At 41.8% G+C, this 27,769-nt stretch overlaps 1 protein-coding gene and 1 long non-coding RNA gene across 6 annotated transcripts; both read right to left on the reverse strand.

Moving 5' to 3' along the window:
- Window positions 1–46: 46 nt before the first annotated feature.
- Window positions 47–27,444, reverse strand: ENTPD4 (ectonucleoside triphosphate diphosphohydrolase 4). 5 transcript variants are annotated; one of them, XM_036449909.2, is made up of 17 exons: window positions 27,268–27,444; window positions 23,775–23,898; window positions 21,667–21,764; window positions 21,403–21,520; window positions 20,896–20,997; window positions 18,830–19,027; window positions 18,123–18,328; window positions 13,944–14,094; window positions 13,369–13,472; window positions 10,822–10,881; window positions 10,412–10,566; window positions 8,648–8,814; window positions 5,404–5,728; window positions 3,739–3,824; window positions 1,879–2,040; window positions 525–737; window positions 47–488 (listed from the first exon to the last, which is right to left on the reverse strand). In XM_036449909.2, the coding sequence occupies exons 5-17, from the start codon at window positions 20,910–20,912 to the stop codon at window positions 485–487; spliced, it is 1,848 nt and encodes a 615-aa protein (XP_036305802.1). In that variant the 5' UTR covers window positions 20,913–20,997; window positions 21,403–21,520; window positions 21,667–21,764; window positions 23,775–23,898; window positions 27,268–27,444; the 3' UTR covers window positions 47–484. The 5 variants fall into 5 exon arrangements, with proteins under 5 accessions (XP_036305802.1, XP_036305803.1, XP_036305799.1 ...); XM_036449910.2 differs by lacking the exons at window positions 20,896–20,997; window positions 21,403–21,520 and adding an exon at window positions 19,586–19,664 and having other exon boundaries at window positions 47–486; window positions 523–737; XM_036449906.2 differs by lacking the exon at window positions 23,775–23,898 and having other exon boundaries at window positions 47–486; window positions 523–737; window positions 27,268–27,442.
- LOC123652884 lies at window positions 11,170–11,691 on the reverse strand. Its single transcript, XR_006742435.1, has 2 exons — window positions 11,478–11,691; window positions 11,170–11,239 (listed from the first exon to the last, which is right to left on the reverse strand). It is a non-coding gene; the product is annotated as an uncharacterized LOC123652884 (long non-coding RNA).
- Window positions 27,445–27,769: the final 325 nt, after the last annotated feature.

Raw genomic sequence — 27,769 nt, forward strand, 5'->3', positions numbered from 1 at the left:
CACAGTGACAGACCTAAACAATAAATAAAAACTAAACAGCATCCTCTTTAGGTTAGAGCTTTCAGGACAGAGGGAAAAGCATTTTAATTTCACTCGGTAGGTCTTGGGTTCTGCAAGTCTCACTCTTCAGTCCCATCTTCACCATAGAAAACACCTTTGCCATTTCCCTCCACTATCAAAGTGCATCTGTTTAAAATTAAACATACCTTAAAGAAAAACCAAAAATCTCCGTAATTTTTGGCAGATGTCCTATACGAAGTGACTTTCCCTTTTCCCTACTCCTCAATTTAAAGCTGTGTACAAAACAGGGTAAATGCAATCTTCTAGGACAGCAGTTTACACACAATGGATTTTGTTTTTGTTTCAAGGACCAAAAAGGGAAGGGAAAAATAAAACAAGAATTGAGACGAAACCCTGAGGCAAAAATGGCTTTTCCTTTAGAAGGTCTTCCTGGGCCTCCAACTCCTGTTCCCGTTCATAAGGTTCATAAGGTTCATAAGGTTCATAAGGTTCATAAGGTTCCCGCAATCTTCTGGGCCGGAAGGCCCTCCTCCAGCCAGAGGGCGGCGGCGGCCCCACTGCGCGTCCGCCTGTGGATGCGCCGGAGCCGCAGCAGGTAGAGGAGGATGGAGAGCAGGACCACCAGGAAGCAGCCGGAGAACAGGTAGTGGTTGTAGACGAAGGAGAAGCCCCGCCAGTGAGCGTGACTGGCCCGGAAGGCCTCCTGCTGGATATCTCTGCCCACACGGAAACAAAAACCATCAACCGTGAGAGGTCACCGAGGACTAATCGGGCAGTAATGTGACTAACAGTGCACAGGACGTGGCTTAGAGGGGCACAGTCAAGACAGCTCTGCAGACACAAACTAACCTTGAGACTCAATTTCCTTACCTCTAAAATGTAAGATAATATGGCCTAATAGAGGGCACTTGCAAGTATTAATGAGATACATGTGAAAAGTGTACTCATCATAATTTGGTTATAATAAAAATCAGAGACATTTAGAACTGTGAGGGTTTCACTGTACGTGGAAGGCAATGTGGAGTCAAACCATATTTCTGATCAGTAATACCCACTACTCACAACTTCTGCAGTTGGCCCCGCATCAAGTATTGCCTGCAGATGCTCAAAGAAATGAAGGGGGAGGGTGGGGGAACTGAGAAAGCTAAGACCTCATTTATCAGTGAACCAGGGATCTGTAAGGTCTACTGAGAGAGTCTGTCTGTGAGCCTGTATGGGAAAAGCACACATCTTTCTTTACCCACCTCCAACTAATGTAGTGTCCACTGGACAGGAAGTAGCCAGCAAACTACTGTAATAGCAGCAGGACCTGTGATTTGTTCCTGGTGAAACTCACAGGTCTCTAGTTCACACTGTGGTGCTCTGCAGATGCCTTAAAATACGACCCTAGGTCACTACACTGAAATTACAGAAGGTACCATTTCTGTTGTCAGACCTCATAATTTTATATTTTTTATAAAGAACACAGATTACTATATTATAAACTTATTTTCTATAATATCTTGATAAATATATTTCAACACAATGGTTTCCTCTGTAACCTACATATTAATGTTATACACTAAAAACATTATTTTGAGAAGGGCTCAAGGCCATAAATGTTAAGAACCTAGATCTGACCCTCTGTGCAGGGGTTGGGGAGCTGACACTTGAGAATAATCAAACCCTGTGCTGCACATGAAGGGATGGAGAGGAGCAAGGGAAGGACTGGGGGTGAAGTGGAGCAAAGTCAAACTCAACAGTCTGCAATTCTGCCCCCGGTCAGTGCTAACAAGAGTACCCAGACATTCACAAACCACAGCTGCCATAATGATTGCAAAAGAGAAAAGCATCTTGCGTATGAAAAAGCATCCATACCTTAAGGGTAAAAAGCGGGTCCTGTAGAGGATTGCTCCAAGGGTCCACTGCACCTCCTTGTCATAAACCTGCAAGGCTGTCTTTAGGGTTTTATAGTTGACAGGAAAGGAGAAGCCCCTGTGAAACACCTCGAACATCCAGGCAGACTTGAAGCACTGGTACCTGCCAACACCAAGCACACACAGAAGTGGGACTGACTCACTTGTCAAAATAAACTGTACACAGACAGTCTTCCCCCGTGGGACCAACATGGCTGATGGCTTCACGAGGCCAGTGCTCTGTGCAGCCACACCAGTCGCTTGCATTTCAAGGTGATTGACGTAGTCTATGTACCTGTCCCACAACACAAAACAGTTTATCTGGCAAATCAACCAGCTTATGAAACATGGCTCAGGAGAATTCAGTACATTGGGTGATGCAATTTTTCCTTTGGCATTCCAGATCTTATTCATTAAATAAATGCTGAGCAAGTTCCAACTTCTTAGGCCTCATTTTCTTTATTATAAAATGAAAAGAGGAAGGTCCTTTTCCCTGTTATTCTATGATTCTAACTATTTATCAGAGGCTTATTTTTTGCAAAGCAGTGGGCTAAGCAAGTTATTAGACTAGTGGCCCGGTGCACAGATTTGTGCACATTGAAAGGAAATTAATTGAAGTTGGCCAGGGGGGCAGGACTGGGTGAGATGGGCCAGACATGCCCTGGAGCCAACCTCCTATGGTCCCTTCCCAGCCAGCTGCACCTGGGGCAGCAACATGGCTCGAAGGGCGTCTACGGAGTGAGCAGGGTCCCCCCAGCAGATAAGGTCCCTTGGCATAGCCTGAGGGGATCGCCAAAAATGGCTCTCCAACATCCTCCGAGAGGTCCCAGAGTGCGAGAGGGCACTCTGCAAAGTTGCTGTCCTACAGGTTATGGAACGCAAAAGCAAGTGTGCAGTAAACCAGGTTTGGGGCCGACAGTACCCCAGTAACAACATTAAGCCACAGCCAAAGGTGAAACTGCATGGAGAAATAGGCTCCCTCCTCTCTGGGTCTGCGGTGCATCACCCGAGAGAGAACCACCACTGCCAAGTCATTGCAGCTCTGCAGCAACTGCGTTGAGCGTCTGCCCCTTGGTGGTCAGTGAGTGTCACACCTATTGGCCAGTCGGCTGGCTGCTTAGCCTTTTATATACCGTATTTTCCGGCGTATAAGATGACCTTTGAAACAAAAAAAAAAAGTCAACCGAAAATCGGGGGCAAAAGACCAAAATTGCACAAAAATTACCTGCAGATCTTGACGGCAAAGTAAGTCTTTTCTTTGAAGTGGGGGGTAGTCTTATACAGTGAATATAGGCCTAAACCTATGTTTTAACTGTAAAATTAGGGGGCGTCTTATACACTGGAAAATACGGTATATAGTATAGATAATAACAAGTAATAAGATAGTCAATGTACTTAAACAACTTATAATGAAAAGATGTTTTTAAAGCAACAAATAACTATTAACAAAGCAGAAATGGTAAACACCACTAGAGAGACATAATGAGTGCTCTGGAAACCCAGAGGGAAGAAGGGAGTCTAGCTGAAAGGGAGACTCAAAAGGGACAATGCCCACTCTGACTGGTGTCTGGGCAGGACTTCAACAGCCAAGGCCGAAGAGGAGAATCCAGGTGCCAAGTGCAGCAAAAGTGAGCAAAAATACATCTGGAGCAATATATGTTTGGGCACAAGTAGTGTCATCATGACTGAAAGGCCAGGCCAGAAGAGGAGAAACAGTGCTTGACAAAGATAGACAGATGGCTGGGTCGGGTGCAGCGAGCTAGGGGCCCAGTTGAATGTGCTGTTTCTAAACACGCTCTGGGCTTGGCCGTCCATGACTTACTTTAGCCTGTGGAGGTCCGCGTGAGAGGCATACAGTCCTCGGTCAAAGCGCTCTCGTAAGATCGACCACTTTGTTGCACAATAATCCTGAAAGAAATTTTACCCAAAATCAATCATCAGTAAAGGTTTATTCAAAATTTGTTTCATTAAAAAAAGTTTATCAAATTCTTATTCATAATAAGCATATCCTTCCAATTAGAACAGAAGCCTCACTTATATGTGTATACCAAGACGACTAAGGACACAGACACGCAGTAACACTACTGATTAGCAGAGTGCTTGTTCCTGGTCTTAAAATTCTGCCAAAGTTACTGTTAAAGAGACAGTCTCTCCCACGAGATTCTGGGAACACAAAAATGCTTACAAAAGGACTGCATCTTCCAGAGAAGGGAAAGAGGTGCCACCTTTCTCTGGAGCTAGCTGTAATCATATTAATAGCTTCCATGTATAGAGCACTGTGTAAGTACCTTTCCTAGATGTAAATCTTAAAGTGACTCCTCAACAAGGCTACTATTCTAATTTGAAGGACGAAGAAACTGAGACTCAGAGAAGCTGAGCAACTTGCAACAGGGCACATGGAGAACAGCACTCAGCCTGCAGTGAGAGGGTAAGGACAGGCATCTCAGGCACAGGAACCACCTTGATGAAGATGAAACGGGAAGTAGCACTCGTGAGGGAAACCAACAGCTGTCTGCTGCGATCAGAGTTTAAAGAGCTCGGTGGGGAGATGACTCTACAGGGTGGGGATGATATGCTAAGGGATCTGAAATGTATCCTGGAAGGAAAGGAAGCTGCTGTGGGCTTTAACAGGGCAAGTGAGGCACTGTGTTTTAACAGAACACTCTGGGAGTGGCTGGAAGATGAATGATGAAGACCAGATGCAAGAAGGCCAACTGGGAGGCTCCCGCAATAGTGCAGGTGACTGACAGTCTGGGATGAGGACGATAGTAGAACAGAATGCAGCGTGGGCTCTGAGAAATATCTATGACACCAAGTAACATGCTTGATTATACAGGGGTGTTCAGCGAGGGATGAACAAGTGACAGGGGAGTCTACAAGTCCTGGGTTTTCTGGGAAGAGAATGGATGGTTAGTGATGCCATTAGCTGAGACCATAACAGGGGTTGGGTTGGGAAAAAATGGTAGATGTATTTGGGGTCGTGACATCTAGCAGGCACGAGGTGGGGGTCAGGACTGCAGCCTATTCTTGAGAGACAACAGCAAATCATGAGCATGGATGAGACCACCCAAGAACTTGAGGGTCAGAAAGTCAAGAGTGCATGTTTGGGGTCAGCAAGATTTAAGGGCGTGAAGGGGGAACCCATGAAAGAGCTAAAGGAACTGTTAGAAAGAAAGGGATAACAAGAGAATGGAAGTAGGAAGGCTGCATGGAGTCCTGTCAGATGATATAATAATTCCACTATGATACACCAGTGTGAAGGGCTGTAATCTGGGAGCCACTGAGAGCAAACTAGTTCATAGAGTGGGGGCAGATGTGAGTGTTGCTCCTGCTGTGACTATTTCTCTCACCCAATTCCCAATGACATCCCCCACCTTTCCCTTCTCTCGACCTGGGCCTGGGCCTCCAATTGTAAAGGAGGACGTGACCTGCCACTGTCTACACCAGTCTCTCAAAGCACACAGAAAATGCTTTCCCTGAAGGTTACCTTTGCAGCTTTAGTAAACGCAACCGCATTGTAGTCTCCTCCCATTCGTAACACGTCTTCAGTGCAATAGTAGAATTCAGAAAAGCCATAGAACTCGCTGTTCTGGAAGTGGATGGGGGGCTGGTAGACCCCATTGAGGGAAGTCTGTGTCTCGTTTGTTTTGTTCATGAAAGGCTGGAGAGTCTCTCGGCACAGGTCGAAGTCTCCCGTTCCCCGCAGGTACATGGTCTGCCCATTTTGCTGGATTTCATCTTTAATGTCTAGGGGTAAACAGGGGTCCAGGTATGGAGTGTCAGGAGCTAGACCAGTCTGCTTCCCCAGGAGCCTATGGAACAAAGAAAAACTTTATCATGAGGCGGACAGAAAACTGTGTTCTGAAGAAAGTGGCTCAGGGCCAGTGCCTCTCAAAATGTGTTCTGTGGAACATAGAGGGTTCCAGGATCATTAGGTGAGGGGAAGACACAGCTGAGCCCCACCTTATGAGACAAGACACGCTTCTGTATGGCAGACACCTTCACAGAGTCCAGTGAAACAACTACCTGGTCATGTGACCCAATGCCTTCCATTTTCTGCACAGCCTGGAGTCCCCACCCGAGTGCTTATGGTCCATAAGCTCCGCCCACTCCTATGTTCACAGCCCCATTTCTGCACTAGCACTTGTGACTTTTTATTATATAAAGATGAAATATAACTGAAAAAAGGTAACAAGTGAAAATGTATCCTGTGAAAACTAGGTTAGATGTCTTAGAAAAATATGATAAAGGCAAGTTGTTAGAAAACTGCTGTCAAATTAGGTGTTAGCAAGATTTAAGAATAATTTAGAAAAAGGAGAAAATATCTAGACAGATTTGGTATCAAAGTCTTCAAAAATGTCTTTTAGTTCCTGGTATTCTTTAAAGAAAGTCAAAATGATATCGAGCTGAGGGAGGGCAGTGCACAACACTTGAGTCCAGGGCAAAAGGTTGGCAAATATACACGTATGCTAAAGCAAAATGCTTGAGGTTTGATTCTATTTTTATAATTGTTTTAACTGATTTTTAAAAAATTAATCAACTACTGACCTAAAGTGTTGCATATAAGAGCATTTCTATTGTGTTACAGGCTCTGGGAAGCTCCACAGAAAAATCTTAACTTTGCTCACCAAACTGCACTATGCTTCCTAACTTGTCAATGAAATTCCCAGGTATCACGATCTGTCCTCCTGCTACGTGTACTCACTGTGAGGCATCTGAGAAACAGGGAAGAGCTTCCAACACTGGAGTTATGTTAGTGTCTGATACCAGGAAATCACAGGGACTACAGGGTGTCTAGCTACCAGGAGAGTGCCTGATTCAGTATTCAGTCAGTGACAGTAATCAAGTGTTTACTCAACTGACAAGTTGTTTATTCCCAAGATCAGAACTCAAAATGCACTTGAATGTAATACATTAAGGTCTTTGCTACTAATTAAAAAATCAATCATCACTACTAATGGCAAGGAGATAAATATTTCAAGGCTCAAATTCATAACATATATAAAAAGTGTTGACTACCATTTATAATTATTATAAAAGTCTAAGATTAGTCAAATGTATACTTCATGCTGTTTTAGTTGCTTGCCCTTCATCTAAATTAAAGGTACCACTCAAATGTCCATTATACAAGTTTGTTGACATTAAACCAATAGTAAACATTAGGATTGCAGAAGAAGGTATTTTTCCAAAGTTCTGATTCAAATGCCACTTACGAAATATTTCTATTTTAAGACGTTTGTAAAAAATAATTATACTAAGATGTGCTATAAAATATGCTACCTTAAAAAAGAAACAATGGGACTACCAATCTCTTGATAACACTATTTAATTAACGTCTGGAGCAAAGAACAAGTTTTTTTGTCCTTTTCTAGTCACAAATATGAATTTCTGAAAAATTTGGTATCAAATGGCTCTGACTTCTTGGTCTTCCTTAAAGTTCAGGCCTCCACAGGTTTAAGATTAAACTGATCAAGGAAATACACTATCATTTATCTCTATGAATAAGAATTTCCCCCTCAAAATTGTTTCATTAAAAAGAAGAAAACAGCCGAAACAGGTTTGGCTCAGTGGATAGAGCGTCGGCTTGGGGATTGAAAAGTCCCGGGTGCGATTCCGGTCAAGGGCATGTACCTTGGTTGCGGGCATATCCCCAGGTGGGGGTGTGCAAGAGGCAGCTGATCGATGACTCTCTCTCATTGATGTTTCTGACTATCTCTCTCCCTTCCTCTCTGTACAAAAATCAATAAAATATATTTAAAAAAAAAAAAGAAGAAAACAAAATAGTAATTAATAGGATATTTTACTTGACCTCCCATTTCAGGTATTTTTATCCATCCAATGGCTTTTCTGTTTTTATGGACTACTTTCAAAGAAATAGTTATATAAACTTTTAAAATAAATGTAAACCTATAATGTTGCTTTTATTTATTTTACATATTCTATATATCAGAATTCTTCAGAAACTTGTTTTAAAAAGTTTCACTGATGTGTTTAAAACCACTAACTTGGACTCCTAGATCATTTCTTTCTCTTGCATAACTTCCTTCACTATGGTCTTATCCACTAAATAAGTGCACAGGCTGGTTGTCAGAATATCACATAATTCAATTTTATCACCAGTGACAACTTTATCACACTTCCTGCAGGCTCCAGGGAAGCTGCCATGGGGCTGGTGCTGAGCTTCCCAAGGGCTGTGCAATCTGGAAGCATTACCCAGGGCTCAGAACTACTAACATGCTAAGAGTAAAATTATCCTCCAGCAGTGGAGTGGGTCTGAGGGACAGCCCAGCCACCTCTGGAGCCGGGTGGAATGATGTCAGGCTAAAGGCAGGACCCTGGTATCCTTTCACTTCCTCTCCCACTCAGCCGGCAGAGGAATAAAAAGCTAACAGTGCTGACAGGCTTCTGTTGATCGAGGTCTTCCTGCTTTGCCTCGTATGTTTTCTAGGAGGAGAGACCTGGATTTGAACATGCCTGCTGAGCAATGAAAGGTGCTTTAGCTGAAACCGGTTTGGCTCAGTGAATAGAGTGTTGGCCTGCTGACTGAAAGGTCCCAGGTTCGATTCCGGTCAAGGGCATGCACCTTGGTTGCAGGCACATCCCTAGTAGGCTGTGTGTAGGAGGCGGCTGATCGATGATTCTCTCTCGTCGATGTTTCTGGCTCTCTATCCCTCTCCCTTCCTCTCTGTAAAAAACTCAATAAAATACATTAAAAAAAAAAGGTGCTTTACCTGTTCTTTTGAAACGTGTTGGCAAATATCTTGTCTTCATATCTCTGTCGAGCAGCATTGCCACCAAACCCAAGAAATGTGGCCACATAGACTCGGTACACATGCTCAGTCTGGTGAACATCACATCCAAGGTTAAATTCAGCCAGCAAGTTCTTAGCTACTTCTTCCTGACGACGAAAGATAACAAATGTTAATATTTTAAGCAATACAAAAACAATCACCTCCTTTAAAAATAAGGATCTAAAATATTCTCATCTAAATGAAGCAAAAATTTCTGCTTCTGTATTTCCTTTTAAGTGTCCCTTCTAATGACAATTCTGATTTAAGAGATTTCAGATGCATTGCCCATGTATGGTATTACAACTTTTGAAAAAGATAGTAACATAGTTCATTTCTGCTAACCTAGTAAATCTATTTAAGGAATCCTATGTTTCGGAAGTAATCCTAAACATTGACAAGTCTCTCTACACAAATGTCCTTTGCAATTCTGGGACAGAAAAAGCTGGACATCATCTAAATGTACAACTCCCAGGAGGGTTTATAACTTATACTAATCAAGTTCATGAAAGAAGATACTTAGTATTCGCTGTTAAATAAAGGGCACAAAACTGCATAAACAGTAAGATTATAACCACATTTACAAAAACAATGAAAAAAGAGAAAAAAGAATGAAAAGAAGTAAAACCAAAATGATAACTATTTCTTTAGATGATTCATCATTAGGACATTGTTAATACTGATTTGTATTTTTCAAGCTTGCTTTTATATATTTTTTACTCTATTCTGAAGAGAATGACATGACTTTTTACCGAGTGTAAGTTTCTAGAAGCATGTCTAGATAGGAAGTAGGAAACACTGATTGTAATATTTGAATTTACAGAGCACTCTTCTAAGGAATTTAATAAATATGTCATTTTTGGGCGAACACTAGGTGGCCAGCAATGCGTTAGATACATGCACTATGTCCTTTAAACCTGATGATAACTCTAGTTAGAGGTACCTGCATTCACATTCATAGATGGAAACCAGCTCAGAGAAGTTAAGTTACTTGCATAAGGTCACATAACTAGTGAGCACAGGATGACGATGCAGCCTAGGCTTCTTGTCCAGCACCAGTGTTTTTAACTCTGACAGTACACTGGGTGAAAGTAGAGGGGACCGGGCTTTGGTATTAATTTACAGCAGAATGGAAACAGAGTGATAAAGACATGTAGCAACAGGAATATATCTGGAAACCCTTCTGCTGCTCTCTGCACGAGGCCACCAGCCTCTTGGGAAACTGCTCTCAGCGACTGAGAGCTCTAAGGGATGGAGAACAGACAGCAAACCCAAGTTCAGAAAAGTGGCAGCAGTGAATACAAACCTCAGTCCTTTCTGTAAAAGTCGAAAGCTATCTGAACTGTTAAAAAATGTATTTTCCCTAATCATATCAAGTTATCTGATGTTATTTTAAGTTTTTCAATCCCTGATGAGAAAAAGAACTGAAGAGAAAATAGAAACAAAATTCAAGCATGTGATTGGCCCGTATATCAAAGAAAAACTCCGTGTAAGTTCAGAAAACAAACCAGCTGACTTCAATGACCAAACACAAACGGCTTAGGGAGGTTTGCCTTGGCTTCCTCCTGTCTCCTTCTCCTGGGTTGAGCAGAGGTACCTCAGCAAGCACAGTAAAGGCGTGTTCAGACTCAGAAAACAAAACAAAAATGGATGGAGACATGTTAAATGAAACCAAATCAAAAGAAGGAAATTTGTACAGATAATAACCTGCTGTGAGGAGGCAAAGCTTACAGTTTTGGGGACTTCGTATGCTATCTGGGTTGACACGCCTCCCATGTCGAGAATACCGGCAGTTCTTTTCCGGAGAAAGGCTTCCCTGCTCTCGCTTCCAGGAACGTTAACCTCCACAACGGCCTCGTCATCTGGAAGCATGAGAAACACCGATTGGAGCAGAACACACCCAGAACTGCAATCTTCGCAAGAGGCTACGTTTCAAACATTTCTAGGCAAACCCAGTCTCCTCTCCCCATGAAAATCAAGCTGTGGAAAACAGCAACTCCTCTCATCCCACCCTCACTCAGCTGTGTCACCGAACTTAGCTCCTTTCTATCCTTTACACTACACAGAAAAAGCCATAGTTTCCAGTTATACGCATTAGTTGGGAACATGATACTTACCATCTTCAATGTGCTCAAATCGTCCGAGGACAAAATTAATGCCGATCCAAGCATACACACCTGTAGACATTACACAGAGTAAAGATAAGAATAGTTTTAAAATACTTTGTATAACTCTGATCAATACTGTCTGTGCAAACATCTCATTTATTTTACTCCCTGAAAACATCATCTGAAATAACACACTTCTGCTATGTATTTTATCTTTTTCTAATGGCTTTATAATAAAACCCTAGTTTAAAATTTATAGTTTCATATCACTTACATAGGTTGAAAATATAACTCCTAGAGGCTAAGTTTCCTTAGAAATTTATAGGTTGTTTTCAAATACTGGAGTTTTTATTTTACTTTATGAAGTTAAACCTATCAATTGCAAGGTTTTAGAACAAGTTAACTTTGACTCTTTCGTTTCCTTTACCTCTTTTTTTTTTCTTTTAAATATATTTTATTGATTTTTTTTACAGAGAGGAAGGGAGAGAAATAGAGAGCTAGAAACGTCGATGAGAGAGAAACATCGACCAGCTGCCTCTTGCACAACCCCTACTGGGGATGTGCCCGCAACCAACGTACATGCCTCTGACCGAAATCGAACCTGGGACCTTTCAGTCCGCAGACCGACGCTCTACCGCTGAGCCAAACCGGTTTTGGCCCTTTACCTCTTACTTTCACTCACTGCAACACCTGATTCTCTTTTACAACACTGCCTACATCCAATCTTTACCCGTTTTCATTACCATCTTGATTTTAACAATTTAACAAGTTCCTAAGTAGGGTGCTTTCTTTTATTTTCCAGAAGGTGGCAATATAGCACAAGTTTTTGGTTTCTCTTACCAGAGCTTGGAATGTTGGCAGCATGCTCATAAAAAAAAAAAAAAAAAAAAAAAAAGAAAGAAAGAAAAAAACTGATGGAGGGGGACTGAAGAAGAGTGGCCACTGAATTAGGGCAGTGGTCTGAAAACTCGTTAGTCAACAGAGCCAAATATCAACAGTAAAGTGATTAAAATTTCTTTTGATAGTCAAAATTTTAAACTTAAACTATATAGGTAGGTACACTGTTATTAGGGTACTTAATTAGGGTACTCCTAAACTGGCCTTTGCTAAAAACTCAAGGGGCCAAGAGCCGCATGTGGCTCGCGAGCTGCAGTTTGCCGACCACTGAGTTAGAGGAAGTGTGTGCTTAGCACTTGGTGCTTTCGGTGTGTCCACAGAACAAAGACGGGTATCCTTGAATGAGGGGTGTCTCAGATGTCCACGGGTAATCTTTTTTCCTTTGCCTTTTCCCTTCCCCAGTCGTTGCGATGTCTTCTCAGAGACAACAACAGGTTCCTCCAGCTGCAGCAGCACAGCCAGACAGACCCTCACTCACCATCTGCATCCTCCACCTGCTCTGCCAGAAAGCTGGTCCTGGCCTGCTGCACGTGCCCTGCCACTACTCGCCTGGCTCCACAGCCTCCTCTAGGATCCAATTCACCCACTTTCTGGTGGACAGATGAGATGTCTTTCAGCTGCCCTCATGTGCTATGCAGAGGTGTGTGTATGTTGTTTTAAATGTCTGATTATTAATCAAATGGGAGAGAAAGAAGGAATGATTCACGCTGCCATGGCGATGATGTCACCAAGATCTGTCCAAATGTTTCTATTATTAACACCTTCAAAAGGGACCATAATGTAGTCAAACCTATCTGTACCTCTGTCTATAGTTCAGCTTTTTCAACCTGTGTTGACTCAAACAATTTCTTCTGCCTGGAATGTATCTCTCAGAGCCCTACCTATTCCATGCTCTGGCATGCTATAACTACCTCATTAGTTCAAATGCCATTTTCTCCATGATGCCCTTAGCTAGAAATAAAAAGTCTCCCTCTTTCAAATTCCCATGATATTTTTCCCTTACTGTCCTTAAGGTATCTAAAACTGTAACTCATATAGCAGTTAACTGTGTACCTCTCTTGCTTGTAAACATAACAATGGCAATGTCTGTATTTCACCCAATTCTATATTCTCTACAGTGTCTTTCATAGAGATGCTAAAAAATAATAGATGACTTTGAAAGAAATGTTTTTTTAATTTCCATTTCTAATAAGCTATTGATATTACACAAATGTCACTGACGAGTCATTTAATTCTCAAAGAAATAATTTCTTTGAAAACAGAACTAATATTTTCTCAGTGTATCAAAGTCAAGAGTAATTTCTCTTTTCTAGAGAGAAAATCAATAGAAGGCTCCAATAGCTCAATAATGATCATAATTCCAGAAAGCTGTGTATCTTAGGAAAGGAGCACAAAACTTTTCTATCAAAAGGAGTTTAAAATTAATTTCCTACATGTGGTGAAGATAAACTAAATTATTTTTGCAATAGTTTAATGTTTGGATAATAAAGGCCAGCCATGTAAGAAAATAATTTAAACATTTAAAAATTAATAATATTTCAAAGCCATGGTTTTCCAAATTTTAAGATATGAGAAGTAATTTAATATAGTATACACAGTGGGAAAGGGAAAATTTAAAGCAAGTTTCCTAAATTTCAAAGTGAAGACCAATATACCAACCTTCCTGTTTCCCTGAAATCACTTCTGCATGAGAGTCAGAAAACAGAAAGTCATAATGCACGGGGATATCAGTCAGAAGGTCTTCCAGGATGGCTTTCTGCTGGCTGTAAGACAATCCAAAATTGTACATATCTAAACATGATATACTGAATTTTTGCTTTTAAAAAAGGAACACCCCTCCCCACTATGGATTTGGTATATCCTATATAAAGTTTAAAACCAAAGCAATTCGTTGAAAAGATTGTTAATTTTAGGAATGAATTTTCAAGAGTTGTATATATTATGTGATTCTTAGATATAAGTAAAACTACAAATCCTTAAACTAATAACATATAAAATAAATTTTTTAAATGACAACTTTATAATTTACTATTTACAGTCATAAACAAATATATTAAAAATATTTGGTGAATTCTAGCTAGGAAATAGTTCTGGCATTATTCCAGATTTGAAAAAAGGAATTTGTGTATCTTCATTTTGGTGGTGATAATGGATGAGGAGGAAACAGAAGAGGGAAAGAGAGAGGAGGGAAATGAGGAGGAAAATAAACCACCACAGGCCTGGACTGCCCTCACCTTTCAGGAAGGACCCTCATTCCAGCTGTGCAAAGAATGTAGAGAGGGGTTTCTTTGTGTTTTGCCCGTGGCACATGCTCTGCAGCAAAGTTCAGGAGCGGAGAAATGTAATCACTGACTTTCTCTGGAGAGGTAGCGAATTCTGAAATGCCTACAGAAAAAGGACACCTCTGTTAACAAGCAGATATTTCAGCTAATAAGTTATACTTCTTTAATGTGGCTGATTGGAGAGAAATTCAAGCTATACAGCATTCTTTCCTTATTTTTTTCCTCTCTCTCTGGAAACACCTTTCCGTTTCCCTTTCTCAAATGATGGTACTAAACGTTTAGCCCTTATTCTCTTATTCTTACTCATCAAAAATCACAGACCTAACCGAGATCTGTATAGACACTTAGAGTTGATTCCACAGGAGCTCATTGCTGCCCATGGGAAACGAGCTCCCACCTTCCTCTCTCCCGGTTAGCACCACCATCAGATCTCTTCTCCAATTTGCAGATCAGTGTGTGCTTACTGCCTGGTGAACAAGGCTCACAACCCTCTCACAACTCAAATCTGAACAATAAACCTGCTCTTACTGCCTGTTACTCACCTCAGTAACCACTATCACTAGCCATCCAGTGGCCCACCCTGATATCCTAAGTAAAATCCCTCTCCCTCATCCCAACATGTATTCTGGGTTTCATCCATTGCATCTCCTTGTTTCCTCTCACATTTTTTCACTTCTCTTCATCTTTTCTGAATACCCCCCTCAGCCAGCCTATACATCCTACTGTCCAGTCTTGAAATTCCCCGACCGTACCCTATGAAAAAGGGGTCTCTTTCTGGCTTAAAATCCTTTTTGGGCTCCTCAATGCCCTCCAGATAAAGTTCAACTCTAGAATGGCACAGCCTGCCCTGCCCACTCACCCATCCTGTCTCTTCCCATATTCCTTCCATTTGGCTTCAACTACACTGAATAAAATTTCTATACCATATGCTGGCTTTATGGCTGATGAACCCCCACCAGGAATAGCCTTCCCTTTCCCTCCCTACCCACTTCCCACTCTTTTTCATCTTCTAACTCCTCCTCATCCAGAGCTACTTCCTCTACTGAATTCTGCACCAGCAGATCCCTGAAGATGAGCTCTCTTTACATTCTAGGCTTACCTTTACCTCTAGTCGAAGCATTCATTACCTTATCAAAATTACCTATTAACATCCTTGTCTCATTTCAACTGGAAATTTCTCAAGGGCACAAACTGTGTCTTGTTCAAATTTATATTCTTAGCACTAACGTAGTGTCTAGAAAATAGTAGGTGCTCAGCAAATATTTGCTGAATGAATACATAAGTAGTGAATATTCCTGCCAGTGAGCCTACAGTACTAAAGATGAAGGGAATTTCAGAAGTTCAAAAATTCCTTATTTCACAGAGTAGGAATTTGTGGACCCAGCCAGATAACTGTTGCTGTAATGCTATACACGAGAGACCATGCTTCCAGGTAGAGATGAGCTATAAAAAGGTTCTTGATTGTCCACTTCAAGCTATAACAAGTGCTATCTAGTTTGTTTTTAAAATCCTGGTGAATTTTTCATTTGATCAATATTACTTTAACACTAAAAATGTTTCTAGATTAGGAATATATAAAAATTTCAGGAGTGGGCCGGGACCGGTTTGGCTCAGTGGATGGAGCGTCGGCCTGCAGACTGAAAGGTACCAGGTTCGATTCCGGGCAAGGGCATGTACCTTGGTTGCGGGCACATCCCCAGTAGGGGGTGTGCAAGAGGCAGCTGATCGATGATTCTCTCTCATCGATGTTTCTAACTCTCTATCCCTCTCTCTTCCTCTCTGTGAAAAATAAATAAAATATATATTAAAAAAAAAAATTTCAGGAGTGGAAAAATAGAAAAGAAAAAATTAAAAGTCATCCACTAAGGTTTAGAGAGAAAAACGATCTTTGTTAACAAAAATGTACCCTGATTCAAAATAATGCTTGCAAGAGACTCAGATTAAGTTCCTTCTCTTTATCCTGAAAAATGAAGTAGAGATTTTGACTTTTCAGAGCACTATCCTGGTGCCCAGATGCCCAAACATCAAGGACAATAACTTGTTTGACGGTTGCCTACAGAAGGAAGTGGGGCCTGAATTATTCAATGGAGAATTAAGTAGGACTCAAAGGGCCTTAGAGTCTATGTAATTAGGAACCATTTTATGAGGACAGATATTCTGCTATGTTACAATTGAAGGTCCCTCCCGGCCAGGTAGCTCAGCTGGTTAGAGCCTCATCCGGGTACACCACAGCTGCAGATCCAATCCTGGTCAGAATACATATAAGAAGCAACCAATGAATGCATAAATAAGTGAAACAATATACCAATGTCTGTCTCTCTGTCTCTCTCTTAAATCAATAAAGTTAAAAACAAAACTGAAGCTCCTTTTCACTTTTGAAATAGGAGATGACTATGATAATTATTTTTATCAACATTCAATATAGTTTAAAAAATGAATTCCTTGGGTTGTTTGGATTTAATATTTTACCATCTAACATATTTGACAAGAAGAAATTAAAGGACTGAATCTCTAGTGTCTTTGGTTCACTGTATTAAATCAGTGATTATCAACTATCAAGACATAAGATGCCTATTTCAAGGTCCTGACCCTTCCATTCCTAGTGTTACTGAAGAAGAGCGCTGCCTGTGTAAATTATACAGGTACAAAAAAAAGGCTGAGAATTATTATGTAAATTATCTAACCGAGAAGGCACAGAAGGCACATCTCAATTTTTCTATAACTCACAGACTTAGAAATTGTATATCTTTAAAAACTGGACATATTCCTAGCCAGTATTCCTCAGTGGTTAGAGCATTGGCCCATGAACTGAAGAGTCTCTCTTGAGTTTTATTCCTGGTCAAGGGGCATGTACCTGGGTTACAGGTTTGATTCCTGACCTCAGTTGGGGTGTGTGCAGGCGGTAACCAATTAATGTATCTCTCAATGTCTCCCCACCCCCCTCCCTTCTCTTAAAAAACACACACACAAAATAATGGAAAAAATATCCTCGGGTGAAGATTTATGAAAATAAAAACTGGACATAATGAAATCCAGCTCTTCTATGTTTTATGGTCATCCTTATTAAATAATCTAGATAATCATCCTTATTAAATTGGGGCAGCAATTTTTAAAATGACAAACATATACTAATGTATTACTTCAAGTACAGATTTTTATGATTATCTAAAATTGCCTTGTCATTCATGAGCGAGACCAATGACTACACAACAGGAAAAATAAAAACCTATATAATAAAGAACTAATATGCAAATGCTTGTCATGCCCTCATGCCATCACACCAGAACTGCTCAGACACTCAATACTGTGGAGAGAGGAATGGGGACCAGCCAGGCTGCAGCCTGGGAGAGGGATAAGCCACCCACCCTGTGGTCCCGGGTGCCAGCAGCTGCGCCTGCGCCTGCGGCCCAGGGGAGGGACAAGCCGCCTGCCCACTCCATGGTCCTGAGCACCTGCGGTTGTAGCCCAGGAAAAGCCACCTCCTCAAAGTCCCCAGTGGCTGTGGCTGGCCCTGTGAAGCTGGCCTGGGTTTTGGGTGCCTGCAGCCAGCCAAAGGGAGGGAAGTTCGGGGCTCAGGTGCCTGTGATGAGCCAGAGGAGGGAATCCTGGGTCCCAGATGCAGGGCGAGGCAGAGGTGGTTAGGGGCGATCAGGCCAGCAGGGGAGCAGTTAGGGGTGATCAGGTAGGCAGGCAGAGGGGTTAGGGGCAATCAGGCAGGCAGGCAGGCGAGCAGTTAGGAGCCAGAGTTCCCGGATTGGAGAGGCAGTTGGACATCCCCTGAGGGGTCCAGGATTGGAGAGGGTGCAGGCCGGGCTGAGGGACACCTGAAGCCATGCATGAATTTTGTGCACCAGGCCTCTAGTCCTTCATAATTAATGTCAATTAGCAAACATTTGACTGGACACCATGAATAAGGTAAATGCTGCAGAGACAAAAGAAAGGCATGGTGTTTGTATATTTTATTAAGGTGTTAGTCTCCTTATGCAAGGATAGAAAAAAATAAAGGAAGTGGAAAACGTAAAACAAGGAGAACAATTGGGTCCTGCTATGAGAGAAAAGGAAAACGTGAAACTTCACAGAAAATGAAAGGACAGAACCTGTGTATCAGTCAGATATTTATCTCTTACATACCTGGTTTTATTTTCATAACCACTGGCTTTCGGTTCTTATCCCTCATTTGTCTGATATCCAACAGGTCATGAGGATTGCCATTATGCCTGGGCCAGCAATAGACAAATATTCGAGACCCACTGCTACCACAGTCCACCACGATACCATAGTTCACATTGGGGTTATTGGTGTCTGTAGCTTCAATGTCAGTGACTCGTGCCAAGTACCTAGTTTAGAACAACAAACATATACTTTTGAAACATATACTTAAACCTAAAGGAGTAAGCTCAATAAACAAACACCAAGTCAGTGATTTCTAAGTGCAATGACAGCAATATAACATTTTTACAACTGCCAAATGATCAGGCAAAGGAAAATAAGTAATGGTGATAAAGATTATCTAAATCAGATACACTAATTATTCCTTTAAAGAAGTTCAAACCAGTTCTGAAAAGCAAAATTACTTCCCAACTATCAATATTAACTGAAAAATCAGCTTAAACAATATCACAGGAGAAGCTTACATTAAATCCTCTTATGAGGAGGATTTGGTGGTTAATGATTAAACAGTTTCAGACAGTTGAATTTTTCATGCCAGCTGTAATCAGTGCAGCATCTGTTTCCTATAGCTACAGGCTCCTTAAAGACCACCTAATCCCAAAGTCTTGAAGCCATGAAATGAAGGTGTGGCATCCCATCTAGAAAATAAATGGTTTGTTTTCTCTTACCTTTGAAACTTTTTGTCTCTGGATAGTCGCCCATATTTATTTCGGATTATGACAACAGAAAAGTATAAAAGTGAAACAGCAGCAGCCAGAATACTAATAACAACAATTTGGCGTACATTGGTATTCAAAATTCGAGGACATCCCACTGGAGAGATGCTAAAATGCCAGGAAGCAGGAAAAAGACAGGAGATGCCAAGTCTGAAATTCCAAAAAACAAACAAACAAAAAAACAGATTTTAAAGCACTCTGCTCCAAAGAAGACCCCTTCACTTAAACTGATCCGAAACAAGACATTCAGTGTGAGCTGCCCCGACTTCCCTGCCGATAGGCATCTGTATACCAGCACTTTCCATATTACTGCTTTGCTACATAACTCATTAGTCATGTGCTGCATGAAGATGTTCCAGTCAATGACGGACTGCACATATGACAGGGGTCCCACAGATGATAATGAAGCTGAGTCCCATCACCAGTGACGTCATAGCGCAGGAACACATTACTTACCTTTGTGGTGATTCTGGTGTAAACAAACCTACTGTGCTGCCAATCATATAAAAGTGAAGCACATACATTTGTGCACAGCACATAATACTTGATAATGATAAGAAATGACTGTTACTGGTTTATGTATTAACATACTATATGTTTTATCATTACTTCAGAGAGTACTTCCTAGTACTTATGAAAAAAAACAAACTTGCTGTAAAACAGTATCTCATGTTATGTGGACAACATCCTCATATATCTCCTGCTTACTGCATCTCTTGAATGCATCATCTTATCTTGTGCCTGATTTAATTGTGTGTTGTGTTGTAGTGACACACAAGCTTGTAGTCTAGGAGCAACAGGATAGGTATATAGTAGGCCATACCATACAGGCTTGTGTAAGTGCACTCTGTGATTGCACAGTGATGAAATTGCCTAACGATGCATTTCTCAGATAATATCCTTGTCACTAAGCAGCACATGACTGTATTATAAAATTATATGAATGAGAATTAATATTGATGGTTAGGATACTTCTGTGTTTTCCTCCCTTTCTTGAGAGAATTATATAGATTAGGGGTGTCGAACTCAATCAGAGAAGGGGCCAAAATCTAAAATCCAGCCTAAATCGCAGGCCGAATGGTTTACTGAACAGTCATAAACTGTCATTGTGATGGAAACGCAGCGGAGTGCAGTGATGACAGCGCGGTGCGGGCCACATTGCAAGGCCTGGCGGGACGGATTTGGCCCGCGGGCCTTGTGTTTGACACATGTGATATAGATTATTATCTGAACCCTGCTTTGTTCTAAAAAATTAGAGACAGCTTACAGGAATAAGTTCAATAACATAAATAAATCTAAAACACAATCAGGCTTAAGGATGATGAAATCAAGACAATTTAGTAATACGAATGCAGGTAATAAGGTAGGTCTTAAATGGTGGCAGAGCATCCTCATGGCCAATAATGTTGTCCATTAGATTAAAAACATATAAATATCTTAAAAGGAGTAAGATTTTTCCTAACACTGAATTCCAAGGCAAATCTCTCCATGAAGATTAAGTGAGAAAGTAATATCTTTAGCAACATCCCCATAACAATGCAAATAAGTGAGCTACACTAAGTGGCCAGATTATTATGATATCTGAACGCATAATCTGGCCACTCAGTGTATATCCTATATAATAAAAGGCTAATATGCAAATTGTCCCCTCCACCAAGGGTTCAACCAGCAGGCAGGCCAGCCAACTGCCCATGTCCCCTCTCCCATTGCCAAACCCCACCCATGCACAAATTCATACACATATACATACATACACTAAGTGGACAGATTATTATACGTTCAGAGATCATAAAAATCTGGCCACTCGGTGTATATATGTCCTGTGTTTTTGGAAATATTCCTGAAACATTTTTGCAAATAAACACTTCTCAGTTTATGTCAGAAATGAGAGGCTTCAGTAGGCTTAAAAAAAACTTGTTAACTTTAGGATAAATTTTATTGTTTTCCAGTTAATTTCTACACTCTCTCCTTTAAAGAGTGCTTCATGGACTCACAGAAGAGTGAGGTATCTTACCAACCCAATGGAAATTTCCATTTGTAGTTTCTAGTCTGCATTTGGGTTCTTGGGCCAGTCCATGGAGTTTATCATCCCCTTTGAGGCTTAGAGACAGTTATCCTGTACTTTGTAGAGAGCGGTTATAGGGTTAAGCCTCGGACTGACCTGCTGGCAAAGCCACAAACAAGTCCCAGCTTACAGGACACAGCCCTCTTAGCATAATTAAGCTTGACCTTATGAAGCTCCCTAGATCCTTCCTGAGTAGCTAATGGGCTGTAGGAGGAGCAGCAAGTGCTGCCAAAACAAGTGAAACTCAAAAAAAAATTGTAACTATGGTGACCACTACCTTGTTTACCTCTGACTATAAAATAAAAGCACAGCTTGCCCTCTGGATCTTTTCTCTGTGGCCTTTGCCAGGCACAGAAAATCCACCTAGACCCAGCTTATTCTTTTTGTCTGTCTTTTCTTCATCCTTTGATGGCCCTCCCTCAGGCTCGCTGAACCCTTGGCTGTGCTGGCACGGCACAGTGCTTAATACAATCCCTTGCAGATTCCAGCACAACATACCCTTTACGGTAAGCTACATTAACTCCTGCAGAGCCCACCTGGCATTATCGCGTTCTTTCTGTGACAGATGCCCATGGGCCCTGAAAGAACAACGGTGTAAAACGGAAGCGTAGCACCACTTTAAACACTTTTCACTTAGGATTTATTTCCTCCTCCCCGTCACAATCTGTTTCTGTGGCACCAAAATCCCGCGCTTCCACTGCAGTGATTAGGCACCGTCACTCACCTCCCCATGCTGACACGTCAGAGGTCAGGCAATGTTCTGGGAGTCAGTCTTCAACCACTATTACAGCAACAACGTGTCCTCCCAGAATCAGAACCCTCCTGTTTCAGGAAGTAAGAAAAGTCACAAAGATAGCACAATCCAAGAAACGTCTATGTTCTTTATAAACTGTATGTTTAAATCCCACCACACATAATCTGGTACATGATCTATGCACTGAAGCTGTTAAAAAGGCTTTATTCTGAGCGTGTAGCTTCTGCATTAGCACTAATCTAGCCCCTATCTTTCTAGTCTTATCCCCTGACAGACAGATATGTACCCTATGCTCCGGCCATCTTAAACACAAGCTGCAAGGTCCTGCATTCCTCTGCATTTGTAGAATGATTTTTTGGGGCCCACCTGTTGGCTTTCCTCTGTAATCTTAGTGACACAAGTCAAGCATGATTCCTCTGGGGGGACTTCCCCAATCCTCTCATCCCCAGAGTATTTGCTCACCACAGTAGTGGGCTGCAGTATTTATTATACTTGTGGCTGGCTGACTTTCTCAGCAGGGACAGCCACTTACTCTTCTGTTTCTCCAGTGACCAGTGCCCATCACACAAGTGACCAACAACCTTGTTTGTGCCACGGATGGCTGGGAATGGGAGATGCAAAGATGAAAAAGACATGGATCCAGACCTTAAATTTCTAATGCAGGAGAGGGGAAAACACACACAGACACACACACACACAGTGATAAGGCCTAACAAAAGTTAAAAATCATTTTAATTAGTTCAGGTTTTAATATGGTGTCCACATTGTCCCATAGACTCAAACTTAGGACAAATAATATTTGTGACCTAAAATTTAACACAAAAAGGAAAAATATGTCAATTACCTAGGTCAGTGGTTGGCAAACTCATTAATTAACAGAGCCAAATATCAACAGTATGACGATTGAAATTTCTTTTGAGAGCCAAATTTTTTAAACTTAAAAACTTATTCTAACGCCACTTCTTCAAAATAGACTCGCACAGGCCATGGTATTTTGTGGAAGAGCCACACTCAAGGGGCCAAAGAACCGCATGTGGCTTGTGAGCCGCAGTTTGCTGACCTAGGTGTTTAAAGGAATTTTAATGTTTTTGTAAAGTAGCTACCTTTTAGCATTTGACTATAGTGAAATTACTACAATATACCTTTATTAGAATTTCAATGACTCAAACATCTCATATTTTAAACATCCATTAAAATGTACGATTACTACATAATCTTGGAATGGCTAAGGCTTTTCTACAATAACAGTGTCTCAAACCTAAATGAAAGAAAACACATCTACACATGAGTTTAAGACTTCTGTATGTTTAAAAATAAAAATCCCTTCCCAAATACATAAGGCTTGGGAAAATTATTTACATCATGTATGACAAAAGGTAAATAGCCCTTACATATAAAAAGTTCATAACATAAACACGTAAGAGAAATACGGGGACAAGTGAGAAAGGATAATTGGAAATTAATGAACTAAGAAATACAAATGGTTGATAAAAGTAATTTCATTTGTATTTCTAAGGATACCAACAAAGAGGAGGGAGAAAAGTCATGGATGCAGCTAGGGAGAACTAAGTAGGCACTAACCTTCTGAGGCACTAACCTTCTAAGGGGACACTGGTTAACAGATATGACCATTTTTAATACACTTACCCTCTGTACAACCTCTCACCCATCCAGAAATTCATACTTAGAAAACAATAGGGCAAAACTATGCACCCATCATAGTATTGTGCATAATAGCAAAACACTGTTTCTAAACTAATGTGTATTACAGGGGTGGGTTAAGTTAAACATGGCCCATTTATGAAACAGAGTACAATGTGGCTATTAAAGGTGATGGTGCAGATCCATATTTATTGACATGGAAAAGATGTCCATGATATATTCAGTGAAAACAAACACCATGTATAAGAGAGGGCAAAATGGAAGGAGAGAAACCAAAATGTTAACAATGGTTAATATTTCTGAGTAGTGAGAAATGGATCATCGTTATTTTTTCCCCTAGGCTTGCCTATATTTTAAAAAGGGCACATAGTAATTTTATCATTAGAAGAAACAACAGAACTATTTAAACAAGCTACCTTTGACTGATATCTTCCGTTTCCAGCATCAAATCCTCTTCTGGGAAGATCAAGAAAACCTAGTTTAAAAATTCTTCATGACACAGGAATTCTGATCTAAACATTTCTGTGTGTGATAGTTGAACTAAAGAAAGAAAGAAAGAAAAAAAAGAATGCTTTAGTTAAAAGTCTAAAGTCAAGGTCCTTGGGGGAAGGAAAGCCTTGAATGATTCAATGATGAGCACTCTAAAAGGTCCTGAGGAATAACAACCTGACTCTAGTTTCAAGGAGTTTGCAAACTGGTTACAGGATAATACTAATACCCAGGAAATAATCAAGAGTACAACAAAAGACAAAGTTAAATTATTCGGACTAACAGAATTCAGAGAAGAACTCAAGGAAGGCAGGTGAACAGGAACCGCTTCCTGAGTCAGGGGCCAACTATAGATGGGGGAGGATAGAGAATACATTTCAAAAGAGAAAATGCACTGTTAGTATGATCATAGCAAATTTAGTAAATGTTATTTAATCTAGTGTTTGTCTTAGGACTTATTTTTGAGATGTGAGGATTTTTAAGAGGATAAATAGGTATTTTTCTATGTTACAAAACTTGTGTTTAAAGACAGAAAATAGAACAGCTTATAAGTTGCTGAAATAATTACTTTTATTTAGGAAAAAAGTATGGCTGAATATTACCCATCAATCAACAATATGATAAGTTGATCTTAACTCCTATTGTTTTTGCAGCTAAGAATCTTGGCACTAAAGTTTAGGGAGGCAAAGTCTTATTAATCCTATGTAATAAAAGCCTAATATGCTAAGTGTCTGGTCAACTGGTGTGCCATCCAACCAATCAAAACATAATATACTAATGATATGCTAAGGCTGCTAAACCGTTTGAAATAACATGCACTGACCACCAGGGGGCAGATGCTATGATTGGTAGGTTAACTTGCTACTGGGGTCTGGCTGATCGGGACTAAGTGAGATGGGCCAGACAAGCCCTGGAGCCCTCCGGCTGGCCAATCTACTGTGTCCTTCCCTGGCCCTGATTGATCATGCACTTGGCTTGGCCTGCTCCCTCTCACAATCTGGGACCCCTGAGGGGATGTCGGACAGCCTGTTTTGGCCCGATCCCACAGGCCAGGCTGAAGGATCCCACTGGTTTATGAATTTGTGCACCAGGCCTCTATTATTACATAAAAATGCCACGTTTTCAAAAGGCCTAAATTATGTTAGACTTATCATCAGAGAAACCCATCTCTCTCACTGAAAAAACAAAACAAAACACACACACTGAAAACCATATTCATTAACTGCAAAGTGAAATGGTTCCTGTGGTGAAAGATGCAATAAAACAGGTATCAGTAAACTCTCAAATCACATGCAACCAAAATCATAGACAAATGAGACTCTGGAAGAGCTAGACCTCTGAGTAAGCAAAGGTGAATGACAGGAAGGGTGCTTAAAAAGGAATGATGTGAATACTAGAGCTTACAAGGAAGAATTTTTGTGAGAGTGAAAGGAAGGTGAAGTGAAGGATACTCAGTGCACTCAGTTGTGGGGAAAAGACATCAAAAGAACCTGATTCATTCTTTGTTTTAAGAAGAATGCATGAAGCTGCATTAGCATCTACATTTTCTTTAGCATTGATTTTTAAATTTAAAATGTCCCCATTTTAAGAGATCTTTTTCTGGTCACACTTTTTCTGAACCACCTCTGTCGTTTCCCACATCTGCAAGTCTGACTTTCCTCAAGTTTCAGTTCCACATCCTGAGCTCACCAATGGCTATTATCATAAATCCATTTAGTCTGAGCCTCTGGTCACAATCTTTTGACACAAATTAACACCACCTTTCAAGCCTTCCACATCTAAGAGAGGCATCACCATTGACCAGAGGTATCACCTGGTTCTTAGCTTTGATTCCCACATATCTGTGTGCTATCAATTCTGCCTCAAAAAATCCACACATCAAAAATGACCACAGGACCCACCACAGGTCTCTAGGCAGGCCACTCACCTTCCACCTTCACTGTGAACACCAGCCTTCAGAAACTCTGTGAAACACCACCTTCAAAACATAACCAGCTCTAGAACTTTCTGGACCCCATGGGGTCGACAGCAACTTTTCATCAACTGACCCCATCTTATTTCACCAACCTTTTCTCGCCTCGGCCACAGATAACCTCTTTCTGCCCTAGTGAGGTGGGTCTCCTCTCTCCCACGCAAGCTGTTTTCATGCTTGCCTTGGCCCTTTAATATCACTTCCTCATACGATGTCCTGCTCTCAACATCGTACTTCCTTCAAGGCACAGGTCAATATTTTTCTTTGCAAAGACTTAAACTGTTGTACTTTCTATTGTTTTCCCACACTCTGAAACTTGGTTCATTTTTTTTAAAAGCATGCTGATTAAATATATAGGAAACACACATTTTTTTCCTTCTTTCTTTCTAGACTGTATACAAGGATTGAGATCATGCATTCCCATTAGCAACAAATATAAGTGATAATTAATGGTAAGTTAAACACAGACATAAACTACTTATACAAATCAGTATTTTGTTTTATAACTCTGCTAATGTGTCAAGCAATTAACAAACTTGATACAAAGAAAAGGTGACATCCAATATATCACAAAGACTGTGATTCTTTTAAGTCTTTTCAAGGCTGGAGAATTAGGTGCTATCATTATCCAAGGAAGGGCCCAAGCAAAACGGCAAAGTGAAATTAAACTAGGGATTGGAGTCACCAATTTGGAACTCTTTAATAACCCCTCGTTTATCTTTTAGCACGGAAGCTGCTGAATTGTAAAGCATCTCTTTTTTTGCTTTGCACCAGTGTTCCTCTCATTGGGTTCAGGGACACCGTACTCTAGAGAATAAGAGAATCATCTGTTCCTTTAAAAAAAAAAAAAAAAAAAAAAAAAAAAAGGTGTCCACACATTACTATGACTGAGAAACATTGGTCTCATCAAGACTTTATTGCTCCATTCGTTCCATCTTTTACTTCAAGGGGAAATCTAAAGCATGAAATGTAATAAAAGCAAAAAACTAGGCTGGACGTGTCTGTCAATATAATGACAAGGTGACGGGCGAGAGCCGCTGGGTCTTCGGTGCAGCATCCCTGCTCCCGGCCAGGTCCCTCCCCGGGTGCCCGGGCCAGGTCCCTCCCCGGGGTGCCCGGACCGGCCCCCGCTACGTGTAACAGGAAAACCCAGTGCGGTCACCGCAACTGGCGCCACCGCTCCCTGCCCGGCTTCTCTTCCCGGGGGCCGGGGGACAGCACCTGCCGCCCCGGGTCACCGGCACTGACGGCCCGGGCGCCCGGATGTGGCCGGGCTGCGGGGGCGGCTTGGACCCAGGGAAGACCGACCGCAGGAGCCGGAGGCTCGCGGGCAGAGGGGTCGCCCAAGGTCCGGGGCCCTCGTCGCCCCGCCGAACCGCACGGTCGCACCGTCTCCGCCCCGGCCGGCCGGCCGCCCTCCCAACGTCCGCGCCGCGAAGGCCGCTCACCCGTTCCGCAGCGCCCGACACGGCGGCCGGGAGTCCCAGGGGCGGGGAGCCGCGAGCGGAGCGCATCACGGCCGCCAACGGAGAGGCGGCAGCGGGCACGCGCGACCGTCTTCCCGGAGGCTGCGCTCCTGCCCCGGGACACACCGCCGGCCGGCCTCGCCGCCGTGCGTCACGCGTACGTCACGCTGCGCCGGGAGCGCGCGCGCCGGGGGCGGGGCCTGTACCAGGGGGAGGAGCCTGCGCCTGGCGCGCTGGCGTCACGTGCAGAGCTGTCTTGCGTCAGGCGGCGTGGGAGAGGGCTATCCCGGAAGTAGTCGGCCCCGTGGCTTCCTTACCACCAGTGGTGGTCTGGTTGTCAGAGGGATGCGTGGTGCTTATGACACTGCAGGTTATCTTTCCTTGGTGCTTCTAAGGATGATGGAAAAGAACACTTTGGAAACATAGCAAAAACTAAGCATTTCTGTAAAACTCTTGACATTTTTACAACTTTACCAGGAGCTAT

The sequence above is a fragment of the Pipistrellus kuhlii genome, unplaced genomic scaffold, assembly GCF_014108245.1.
Source record: "Pipistrellus kuhlii isolate mPipKuh1 unplaced genomic scaffold, mPipKuh1.p scaffold_m20_p_21, whole genome shotgun sequence".
NCBI lineage: Eukaryota > Metazoa > Chordata > Mammalia > Chiroptera > Vespertilionidae > Pipistrellus > Pipistrellus kuhlii.

Excerpts from the sequence above, each read along its gene's own strand:
- ENTPD4 (XM_036449906.2), bottom strand. Across the intron at positions 18,329-18,829 it reads AGAGACAAAAAGTTTCAAAG|GTACTTGGCACGAGTCACTG; the intron begins GTAAGAGAAAAC and ends GTTCTAAACTAG. Across the intron at positions 2,041-3,738 it reads GCGGACCTCCACAGGCTAAA|GTACCAGTGCTTCAAGTCTG; the intron begins GTAAGTCATGGA and ends TGGTGTTGGCAG.